Here is a 12,375-nt window from a genome sequence, read left to right on the forward strand (position 1 = left end):
AATGGGGAATGTGGCAAAGAGACAACAACCCGACCATAGAAAAGATCGGAACAGATATGCTATACCATTTATTCCGTTAGGAACATTTACTGTAATATTTATTCCAGTGGAAATAATATTCCAGAATATTGTTTCCATTTGGAACTTATGTTATGAAGGAACTTTTATTCATGACACCACCAGAGGCGGATTTAGGTGGGGGCAGGTGGCCCGCCCACCCCCTTTTTCAGAAAAATGTTGGTTGGTTATAGGGAACCACTGAAGCGTGACGGAATAGGCCCCCCTTAGGCAGTCAGTGGGCCCCCTCTTATGAAAATTTCTAGATCCGCCACCGACCACAACCCTACGTGTCATACAAAGCGCAATAAATCAAGTTTGATAATTTTTTAACTGACAACTAAATCTAGTTTGAATATTGAATATTAGACATTTATAGTCTCTGGTAGCAATGCTATCAACGCCTTGATATGATCACGTGAACAGGTAAAGTACGAAATCAAAAAACGTGAAAAAGAACACACACAGACGATACAAGTTATAGCGGCATTTTAAGACTACATACCAATAGCAAGTTCTTTATATAGAACTTACTCACTTGAAGAGAACATTCTAACGGAATTGAACAAGAAAGACGCCATTTATCCAACGAATCATTTCCCGAATTAGGTCAGTCAATTCGGAGATTGTACAGCCTGGCATACCCTACTGCCCTGTTGGACGTACGCAAAATTTTTGGGAAAGAGCACTTGTACATATTTTTAGTTCATTTATGCCACCAGAGACATTGTATTATATGTCTCTGATGCCACCCTATAAATGAACTTTACTGATTGTGTTTTTTTTTTGTAAATGACAAATTTTGAATCCAGTCTCAAACTGGTAACGAATCTATACTGATTAAATAAAATAGACACACTTATATACCCAATGTACACGTTTAGGCCGTTTTTTTTTTTTAAATTATCTCAAAATCACTTTTTTTTTTTAAACCATAACTAGTTATCAAAGTTATCAGGGTTATAGTAACTTACATGTAGTCTACGAAATGACGAAATGGTATATGTCATGGACCCATAGCGAACAAATAATTTTGATTGGTACGAAATGGTAACTCATGCATGTTGGATGCGAAATTGTAGAGGTACGAAATGACATTAAACCCGGAATTCTATCCATACCGTCAGTTATTTGTAAAACGTTTATTATAATTTAGTCAAGATTATTAAAGTGTTTTATAATGCGATAAAAGATTAAGCAAAAGAAGACTCTTACAGATAAACAGATTCCTGATTTACCCGCAATAATTAAAAAAATGAAAAATAATCATTTTACGAAGCGAATATGAAACTAGGCATTTTACAGACTGTTTGAGTTTGTTGAAAATGGCAGACAACATCACAGATGATGATTACGAAAGTCTTCAATATCAGCAGGTAATTACGAATTTAACCAACGAAGTTTTTCCGAATATATATATAAACTTTAAAATTTGGAAAAAAACTTCGATGATTGATTCTTCTTCTTCTGATATACAGTTACAGCTTCATTATTATTGAAGATTACGAACTGTTGCATGCGCGGAGTATATGATTAAAAAATATGAACAAAAATTTATCTTTAAGGTTTATGTACCCTTCTGTAGCCATTTCTGTACGAATTTTTCAAACCTCAATTGTATCAAAACTAAAGATATAATAAATAATAGAGATAGGTCATTTAGTACATGTTCCAAGGGGAAACTTGATGCAAAGCTTTATTTTTTACTGTTTCATTGCATTTGATAGAAAAAGAGGACTTTGTGGCAAATAAATCAAGATTTTTATAGAAAATCCACAGCCTTTAATACAGAGATTTTTGTTATAAAATTTGAAACATAAATTACTCACTTGATTTTCTATGATGTGCTAGTGTTTATTTTTTACAAAAAGTTCTAAGTAACCTGTAAATTCCAAAACACCTCGTGCTGAGTCACTAAAGTCGAGCGCACCCTAAAAGGTGTACTTGATTTTGGCCATATTTATACTTGTCTTAACCAATAACTACATTTATAAACTTGTTTTAAGGAAATCAATGCTAGCACTGCATGCAATAATCCTATATCTATCAGTCATCAAATTGCCAAATATGAGAGTACAAGGATAAAGGCTGTGGATTTTCTATAAAAATCTTGATTTATTTGCCACAAAGTCCTCTTTTTCTATTAAATGCAATGAAACAGTAAAAAATAATGCTGTGCATCAAGTTTCCCCTTGGAATATGTACAAAATGGCCTATCTCTATTATTTATAATATCTGTAGTTTTGATACAATTGAAGTTTGAAAAGTTCGTACAAAAATGGCTACAGAAGGGTACATAAACCTTAACTTAGTAGAATACTTGGTGATATTTACATGAAAGAAAACAACAAGTGATTAAAAAATATGTACATTGTAATTTATAGAATTAAATTATGTTGTGGAGAACAGTTGGTGTCAACTGATCTCTGTAAATTTCAATGGTTTGACTTGCTACTACAACTTGTGGCAACATGTTCCATTGAATGATTGTTTGCGGAAAGAATGACCATTTGTAGCTGTCTTTAGAGGTGGATATTTGCCGAAATGTTTGAGTATGTAATTTTCTTGTTCTAGTATCTGATGGTATGAGGACTAGTGATGGGATTGCAATGAGTCCATGGATGACCTTGTAGAACATGATAAGTCTGGTTTTGAGGCGGCGCTCACTGAGTGAGGGCCATTGTAGTTCGTTTAACATGGATGTAACGCTACTGGTGTTGTGGTAATTGTTACATACATATCGGGCCGCACGCCTCTGTACCATTTCTAGCTTATTTTTATAATCTGCTGTGTGTGGATCCCATAGACTACAGGCATATTCGAGTTTTGGTCTCACTATTGATTGGTAAGCACGGGATTTGATTCTGGAGTTAGAAATTTTTAAGTTTCGCCTAAGAAAGCCAAGTGATTTATTTGCATTTGATACGATGTTGTTGTAGTGAATGTTCCATTTTAAGTTAGACTGTAGGGTTACGCCAAGATATTTTGCAGATGTTACTAGTTCTAAAGTATGGTTATGAAGGATGTAATCGTGTTTAAATGGTTGTTTTTTTTGTGTGATAGTTAAGATAGTGCATTTTCCAGGATGGAAGGCCATGAGCCAATCAGCCTCCCATTTCGCTGCTGCGTTAAGATCTTTTTGTCAATTTGTGCAGTCTTGTTGACATGTTATTTCTCGGTATATAATACTGTCATCAGCGAAGAGTCGTAGTTTGCTGTGTTCCAGGTATTCTGGAAAATCATTAATGTATATTAAAAAGAGTATAGGCCCAAGGACAGTTCCTTGGGGGACACCTGATGTTACTGGTGCTGTATTTGATGTTATTCCATCTATTACCACTGTTTGCGTACGGTCTGATAGGAAAGCCTGAATCCATTTTAGAGTGTTACCTCGAATGCCATAGTATTTTAGTTTATAGAGTAGACGTTTGTGGGGAACCTTATCAAAGGCCTTGGCAAAATCCATAATAATGAGGTCTGTTTGTATATTTTTGCTGTTGTTGTTATGAAGTTCTTGTATAAATTGAATAAGTTGTGATTCGCATGATCTGGATTTTCGGAAACCATGTTGGAGGTCGTAAAGAATGTTATTTGCCTCTAAATAGTTCATGATGTTACTTGTCACTATATGTTCCATCAATTTACAACAAATACAAGTGAGTGAAATTGGTCTATAATTTTCAGCCTTGTATCGTTCACCCTTTTTAAATGCTGGTGCAACAATTGCATGTTTCCAGTCTTTTGGTGTTTTTCCCGATTTCAGAGATTTGGTAAATATGGTGGTAAGTATGGGTGCTATTTGTGCTTTTAGTTCTTTTAATACACGTCCACTGATGTTATGATTCATCATGTTTATCAATAGTATCATTTTTGTGGCTGTGTTTTTACCTCAAATGTTTATTGAGTGGCGACGCAGGCACAATAAACCTCTGCATCCTGCCACTCAACCCTCTACCAAACTATGTGGGTTCGTGGCCTAGTTTAAGACCGATGGCTACAGTGCTGAAGGTCCCGGGTTCGCTCCTGGCTCGGGGCGATGGAATTTCAATACTATTAGTAGGGTGATTTTCACCCTCCCACACAAATCTCTGGTACCTAGACCGGAGAATAAACTAGAATGTGTATTTTGGGGGCCTCTGTAGGTCAAAGTGTTCCCCGACTTTGACCTGGAGATCAATCTATAGTTATCTCTTCGGTTTGTCTGTTCCCGCCTAGATGCCTGGTGGTTTTCTCCGAGTTCTTTGGCTTCCTCCACCATAATAACAGACTTCCCTGTGTCTCCTAACACTCCCTCTGTGTTGGGTTGGTGATTGTCCTGGTGATGGGTTGTATATAAAATGTAAGTAAGTGACACATCTCCATTACATTTTAATCCTGATAGGGAGTGTACACGGATTCCACTGTACCCTTGCAGCAATCGAGGGGTGCTCCGTTCACGGAGAGATCTTCGTACATACATACATACTGCCATTATTGGATCCTTGACACCTTGTCCAAATGGCAAATAATTATGACTATGATGACATCCGGAAAGGCTTTTTTTTTATTTCTGTGATGCGGTAAGGAGCCTCATAGAACAAAATAATGAAATAGCATTTTAAGATGTCATAATTAATTGGACAAGATCTCAATCATTACTGTTAACACATTCGCCCCTGCCAGGTTCATTCAAGCCATATATTTTTCAAATACCAAATACAGGTTATATTTTTATTAGATGCAATTACATTTGTAGAGTATCTTGAATTGCATCAACAATCAGGATTTGGTAACATTATTCAGGGCTTTAGTCAGTTATTAGAAAGTTTAGCTGGATTTCAGGAATATTTTGTTCCCTGCATGTCGTATGTGAGCCCACATGGATATGGTAAGTGACCTCACTGGGAAATTTAATGGGGCATCTTGGGATGGACTCATTACTTTTTAAAATAATGAGTCCTGGCTTGTTCTGCTGAGTTAATAGAACTAGTCGGAAGTCCTCATATACATATACATTGTAGTTCTGATATAATTCCACTTTTTTGTTCAGGAAGCCTTTTCAATTCTAATCATGCTAATGGGGTTTTTGATTATCTGATTACTTTCCCGTTTATTATACTGATTATTTGATAACCAGACCAGATATTTCCTGATCATTTACAATCAGAAAATACTTTTTGTTGCAGAAAGCTCGACATAGGGATAGCGATCCGAGGGAGGCGGCAGCGGTGTTAGCTAACTTCTATAAAAGCTTTATATTTTAGAAGGTGGAAGACCTGGATGCTTCATACTTTGTATATACATGTAGATGCCTCATGTTATGAAGTTTCCATCAATCACATGTCCAATGTCCTTGACCTCATTTTCATAGTTCAGTGACTATTTGAAAAAAAGTTAAGATTTTTTGTAATGTTAAATTCTCTCTTATTATATCATAAGTAATATAAGATAACTATATTTGGTATGTGCGTACCTTGCAAGGTCCTCATGCCTGTCAGACAGTTTTCACTTGACCTCGACCTCATTTCATGGATCAGTGTACAAGGTTAAGTTTTGGTGGTCAAGTCCATATCTCAGACACTATAAGCAATAGGTCTAGTATATTCTGTGTATGGAAGGACTGTAAGGTGTACATGTCCAACTGGCAGGTGTCATCTGGCCATGACCTCATTTTCATGGTTCAGTGGTCAAAGTTAAGTTTTTGAGTTTTGGTCTTTTTTTCTAATACTATATGCAATAGGTCAACTATATTTGATTTGGAAATATTTTATGATCTATATATTAGTCACACAGGTTTTATTTGCCTTGACCTGATTTTCACGGTTCATTGCTCAGTGTTAAGTTTTATTGTTTTGGTCTTTTTTTCTTAAACTTGTGATAAGCAATAGGTCAACTGAACTATATTTGTTGTATGGAAGAATTGTTAACTGTACATGTCTTCCTGTCATGGTTCATCTGATATTGACCTCAATTTCATGGTTCATTGGTCAATGTTTAGTTTTTTTTGGTTAATGTTAAGTTTATGCGACAGTTGTAATAGAGCTTTATATTAAGGACTATCAACATAATATCAATGATTAGTAAAGAAGGCGAGGCATTTCAGTGTGTGCACTCTTCATGCTCTTGTTTTATAATCTAGGACGGTATTTTTGATTATTTTATTATCTTGTTCAAATAAATAGTTAATGAATATATATGTGATTACATTGATATATTGGAAATAAAATGTGACTATCCGATTACCTTAAATGCTTAAGGTGGTACCTAACACTACAGGGAGATAACTGTGTAAAGTCAGCTAAACGTTTTAACTACGTTGTGTTGTAAAAGGAATATATTAAGCTTCTCAATGATCAAAATTGGTGTTTGTCAAATTGCTATACATGTATAACCAGTGTAATTTTTCTGACAAAACGGTTGGTTCAAAAGTTTTGAATTTTTTATATTTTCGTTAAAGGGTCAAAGTAAATACTTTGACAAAATTTCATGAAAATTAAACGAGCCAAATTAATTTTAGTGAAAGTGTTGGGTACCACCTTAACACTTCTATGTGGGGCCTTATTTGGCTACAAAATGTAATTACACTTCCCTAAGTAGAATAATGGAATATGCCAATGACCCCCATTTTTTTTAAATCACCAAGAACAATGGATTATTCAAGTTAGTAGTACATTGTACATACATGTACATGTAGTTAGAAAAAAGAAAGAAACACAAATGTTTTAACTAAATCCTTATCTTAAATACATGTATGATGCATGGGTTTTTCTCATTATTCAAGGTTACATTTACATGTTTAGGTTCTCTGTATATCAATTGTCTCATTGGTAATCATATATCACATCCAAGTATATCATTTACATAGTTTGGTATTAAAATCTTAGAACAGTAACTTAAAAACTCAAAATAGTTTACTTCTTATTTTTAGAGATTAAAAGCAGCACTCCATTATACTACAATGAAGATATGCCAACAGCAGTCCTCAGAGTTAGATGTCGTCTGCACAAAACAGCTGGTAGCCTCAATATCAGAAACAGCATGGAGACAATGTCAAAAGTTTGCAGAAGATATGGAAATGTTTGCAAAGTATGTTTTATTGTTTGTTGCTTTGTTAGAAATTAGATAGATTTGTATTAATAGAGGTAACCATATTAGGTCATTTTACAATACATTTGGATGTAGTGAGGTCAAATATAAAAAAAAAACAGAAATGTTAATTGTGATGTGATGATTTAGAATCGCTCTCAAAGAAAGTTAAAAGAGATTTGCAAGTACTTATAAAAAAAGAAGATGTGGAATGATTGCCAATGAGAAAACTCTTCTGAAGAGACCAAATAACACTGAAATTAACAACTACTGGTCACCATACTGCCTTCAACAATGAGCAAAGCCCATAATTCATAGTCAGCTACATGTATAAAAGGCCCCAAAATGACAAATGTAAAAAAGATCAAACTAGTTTGAGGTCGAATGCTCCAGAATTGCAAAATAAGCAGAACATGCCAAAGGGACAACACAACTTTAGTCCAATAGAACATTTAGAATCCAATATTAAAATGGAAAAAAAATAGTGAAAAGATGAACAACCATAAGTTTTTAAAACACTACAGGAAAATTAAAAACAACACATTCATGACATATAGCTACACCAACCCAATCAATGAAATGAGTGATCTAAGATACACTGAAATGGTACAATGTAGGTATACTGCTCTACATGTAACACCTGTGGTGTTGCTAATCATTTCTAATGGTACTACAAACCCGGTAAGTAAAAATTGGGTGATAGATAAATCAAATTCATGCAATTTTGTAAAGAGGACAATATTATAAAATTAAAAATGGAAATGGGGAATATGTCAAAGATACAACAACCCTACCAAAGAGAAAACAACAGCTGAATGCCACAAAGGGGTCTTCAATGCAGTGAGAAATTCCTGCATCCGGCGGCTTGCTTCAGCTGACCCCTAAACAAAAATGTATACTAGTTCAGTGATAACGGACATCATACTAAACTCTGAAAATATACACAAGAAACTAAAATTAAAAATCATACAAGACCAACAAAGCCCAGTGGCCAAATGGTGGCTCCTGACTTGGGACAGATGCAAAAATGTGACGGGGTTAAACATGTTTTTGAGATCTCAACCCTCCCCCTATACCTCTAGCCATGCTAGCCAATGTAGAAAAAACAAACACACAACAATACACACAGTAAATAAACTTGTCATAGATCTATACCAGGATTTAAATTGTATATTTACACAAGACGAGCATTTTGTCTACAAAAGACTCATCAGTCATGTCAGTGACGTCTGAATCAAAATATGTTAAAAAGGCCAAATAAGGTACAAAGTCAAAGAGCATTGAGGACCATTGATTCCTAAAAGTTTTGCCAAATACAGCTAAGATAATCTATTCCTGAGGTAGAAAAGCCTTAGTATTTAAAAAATTTGAAGTTTATTAACTTTATTTAACAGTTAATTTCTAATCATGAACATATGAATGATACATGTAACTCGAGTCAACACAGAAGTGCTGACTACTGGGCTAAAAGTCAGTTTAAATGAAGTTCAAGTCCAATGTCAGAATAGGTAACAAAAGAAACTAAACAAAATGACAATGATACATAAATTAACAACATGAACAAAGGACTACTAGCAGTTACTGACATGCCACATCCAGACCTCAAATAAACTGAGTAAAAAATTATGTCTTCATCATATGAATATCAAGTACAATTCCTCCCGTTAGGGGTTTAGTATTATAGTTATAAAATATATGAGAAGAACATAATCCATATCATGCAAACAACTGGTTTTAAATAGAATAAATGTGTTTATTTCTGATGCAAAGTGAATCAATATTAAAGCCACAATATGCAATCTTTAATAACCTGACATCAGTATCGTAACTATATCCCTTCTTAATAAGTCTGTTTACCACATATACTGGGACAACTTCTAGAATTGCTTCATGCATTTTATCAAACCCAAAGGCATTTCTCATTTAAAAATCACCATTTTTTAGGTCCTATTTATGGGCATAATGTTTCTGGTCTTGTGCGTCTGTCTGTTCGTCCGTTCGTCCATCTGTCCCGCTTCAGGTTAAACTTTTTGGTTGAGATAGTTTTTTGGTGATGTTTAAGTCCAATTAACTTGAAAACTTAGTAAACATGTTCCCTATGATATGTTCTTTCTAATTTTAATGTCAATTTAGAGATTTTATCCCATTTTCACTGTCCACTGAATATAGAAAATGATAGTGTGGATGTGGCATCTGTGAACTTGGGACACATTCTTGTTTTACACATAAGTTCAATATCTTTTTAACACAACTAAGTTCTTGCACTTTTATTATTAATATTTGTAATCTTTTTCCTTTTTTTTCAGACATGCCAAAAGGACAACAGTGAATGCAGACGACATCAAAATGCTAACAAGAAGATCTGGGTCTCTGGTATGTTTTATAAAGAGAACAAGATAAAGATTATGTTGGAGAAGATATTTAGGGATATATATATATAGCCACTGTACATGATCAATTAATTAGTTAATTTCAAAGTCAAGTGTATTAATTTATTTTTTGTTATAAAAATACTTGTGATAGTTCATAAAAAGATAAATTAAAAGCATAAGAAAAAATTTCAACAAAAGGCTATAAAAATGTGATTTACAATAGTAAAAACAAGTACTGGTAATGTAGGGAAAATTGACATTGAATTTAAACATATTTTAGGTCAGAATACACAGTTATTGTCCTTTTATTTTCGTTTTCCAGGAATATAGTCCTGACTGTTGACCGTGTGTTACTTGCCATTTTTTTTTATATCCCTGCCAAATTTATTTCTCGATATTTTTTGCCTCAAATACATATAGCATGTAGGGCATGAAATGACAATGTAAAACATGAATTTTAAAGTAAAGTAGTTATTTGGTCTAGCTGAAAAAGGTTTAAAATTAGCACTTCAGAAGCTGTCAAAAGGTTTAAAGTCCACCTTAACATAAAATTGTCCATAACAGTGTTTTCCTTTTTTCACTAAGGAAAGGTGGGTGTTTTAAAAAAAATCACTTGCAGCCGGGTGTTTTTTTTTAAATGTCCACCCGTTTTTTTTTTTTTATTTACTGTGGGTGCACGTGGGGGTCACAAAAATAAAGATTAGTATAATATTCACAATTAATGGAGTTGAACAAACATAAATAGACGTAGTCATATTAATTGTCAAATATCCTTTGATTTGATTTTTTCAACAATTTATAATTATCTCTTTTCTCTCTTCTTTCATTTACAATTTTATGTCCTGTTTCTTGCTTTTGTGCCGTATTTTTGGCCCATAGAACAGTAGTATCCTTCCTCTGTGACTTCAAATGGCATTTGAAGTCTTGCTCATGTTTGTCTTCACTTCCGTGTCTTTTCCGTTGTTTGGTTGATTTTTGTTCAATTTCCACAACTTCAACATTACTCTCAATTTTATTTAACTTATTTTCTTTATCATCATCGTCATCTGCCTTTCTTGTACCCCGATTGATAAATGAAAACATTGAAATTTGACGATTGGACGCCATCTTTGTCAATGAAAACAAATCAGCGAGGCGCCATTAGTATTCAAATTTTAACGGTGAGGAACCAAAAAAAATCCAAAATTTGAAAAAAAAAGCCGACCACCTCCTAAAATCGAAAGGTGGTCGGCTTTTAAAAGAAGGTGGTCGGCACACCAGGCTTAAATGCCGAATGGAAAACACTGCATAATTTGAGTTAGAGCCGATGAAATTTTCTATAATTTTGATATAATTTGTCTCAAAGTAGTACAGAAACACTGTAAAAAATTTATAGAGAAAGCACAGGTGGGATTTTTTTAATTTTCATTTATTGTCTAAAGAAATGCACTACGAAACAACTGTGTACTGGGACCATATATAAATCCATTCTGTTGTCATATCAATTTTGAACACATTTATCAATTCTAAAATTAAGTAGTTAATTGACAGGAAACTGGTTAAATGACATTTATGTTAATTGAATAAGTTTACAACTATGTTATGTCTTGCATGTCCAGAGTGAGCAAAATATTGACAAAGAGCTGATTTGACACAACTTTCACTGGATCTTCATTAGTAGTTTGATTTAATTTTGGAGTTATTTCCCTTTCATCACATTCTGTTGATTAAATGTACAAGCATGTATATTAATATCTTCAAAATATGGTGAAATGACCAGATCAAAACCATCATAAAGTGGTTTACTAAAACTGCATGTATAATAATAAATACATGTATATTTAAAAGAGGGATGAAAGATACTAGAGGGACAGTCATACTCATAGATTGAAAATAAACTGACAATGCCATGGCTAAAAATAAAAAGACAAACAGACACATAATAGTACAGAAGACACAACATAGAAAACTAAAGACTAAGCAACGAGAACCCCACCAAAAACTGGGGTGATGTCAGATGCTCTAGAAGGGTAAGCAGATCCTGCTCCACATGTTGCACCAGTCGTGCTGCTAATGTTATTACAAATCCGGTAAATATACTAATTCGGTAGGTCACATTCGTGAAAAGGGAAGAGTTTTCTATTTACGACATAAACTGTATGAATTTGTATTGATGACTGAAGTACACAATAACATCATAAGAAAACAAGATACTGTGTTACTGTAATGTATTCTGTGTGTGATTTCTAACAAAAACAGCTCTAATTTATTGGAAAATAATCATGATAATAATGAAAATAATTATACATTGCAGCATAAATATGTAAGTGGAGTCCATGAGAAATTAAATGAAAATAAACAAGATGGTAAGAAACAGAAAAAGAGTAAAAAGAAAGCTGGAACATCAACAACTGTTACCATGGAAACCGATGAAGAGTCAAACATGTGATAGGGCCAAAGATATTAACTATTGGACATTGGACTCAAATGCATAGACATCATTTAACAAACATGACTAAAGATGAGATGCATAGACATCATTTAAACTAACATGGCTAAGGACAAAGAACTGGTTTCTGGTCAAGAACTGGTGTGAGTGAACTGTTTATTTCATGTATGGAATAACTGTTCAATATGTTAGTACCGCATATTTAATGTAGAAATATAAATTTTCGTGGTGTTAAGATTTTGTGTTTTTGTCTCTATATAACTCATGTTGATTTAATTTCATGGTTTCCAGTAAATGGAAGTGATATTATATGTAGGTTAAATTTTCGTGGTTTATTTTATTTCCTTGATACATGTATATTCTTTCCACGAATTAAACAAAATTAACTGTGATCAGTGATTGAATTAACATGTTTGGAACAACTGTTATTATAATAATATTGATTAATATGTT

The 12,375-nt window shown here is 33.7% G+C and overlaps 1 protein-coding gene across 1 annotated transcript; it reads left to right on the forward strand.

The window, feature by feature from the left end:
* The first annotated feature begins 1,230 nt into the window (after positions 1-1,230).
* LOC139503922 (centromere protein S-like) lies at positions 1,231-12,102 on the forward strand. The gene is made up of 4 exons (XM_071293941.1): positions 1,231-1,433; positions 6,965-7,122; positions 9,429-9,495; positions 11,788-12,102. The coding sequence occupies exons 1-4, from the start codon at positions 1,383-1,385 to the stop codon at positions 11,920-11,922; spliced, it is 411 nt and encodes a 136-aa protein (XP_071150042.1). The 5' UTR covers positions 1,231-1,382; the 3' UTR covers positions 11,923-12,102.
* Positions 12,103-12,375: the final 273 nt, after the last annotated feature.

Source organism: Mytilus edulis, chromosome 14, assembly GCF_963676685.1.
Source record: "Mytilus edulis chromosome 14, xbMytEdul2.2, whole genome shotgun sequence".
Lineage (NCBI taxonomy): Eukaryota > Metazoa > Mollusca > Bivalvia > Mytilida > Mytilidae > Mytilus > Mytilus edulis.

Bases quoted from the DNA above. Each gene is read 5' to 3' on its own strand.
- LOC139503922 (XM_071293941.1), top strand. From the start codon at position 1,383: ATGGCAGACAACATCACAGATGATGATTACGAAAGTCTTCAATATCAG. The intron at 1,434-6,964 runs GTAATTACGAAT...TCTTATTTTTAG, and splicing joins AAAGTCTTCAATATCAGCAG to AGATTAAAAGCAGCACTCCA. The intron at 9,496-11,787 runs GTATGTTTTATA...TATACATTGCAG, and splicing joins CAAGAAGATCTGGGTCTCTG to CATAAATATGTAAGTGGAGT.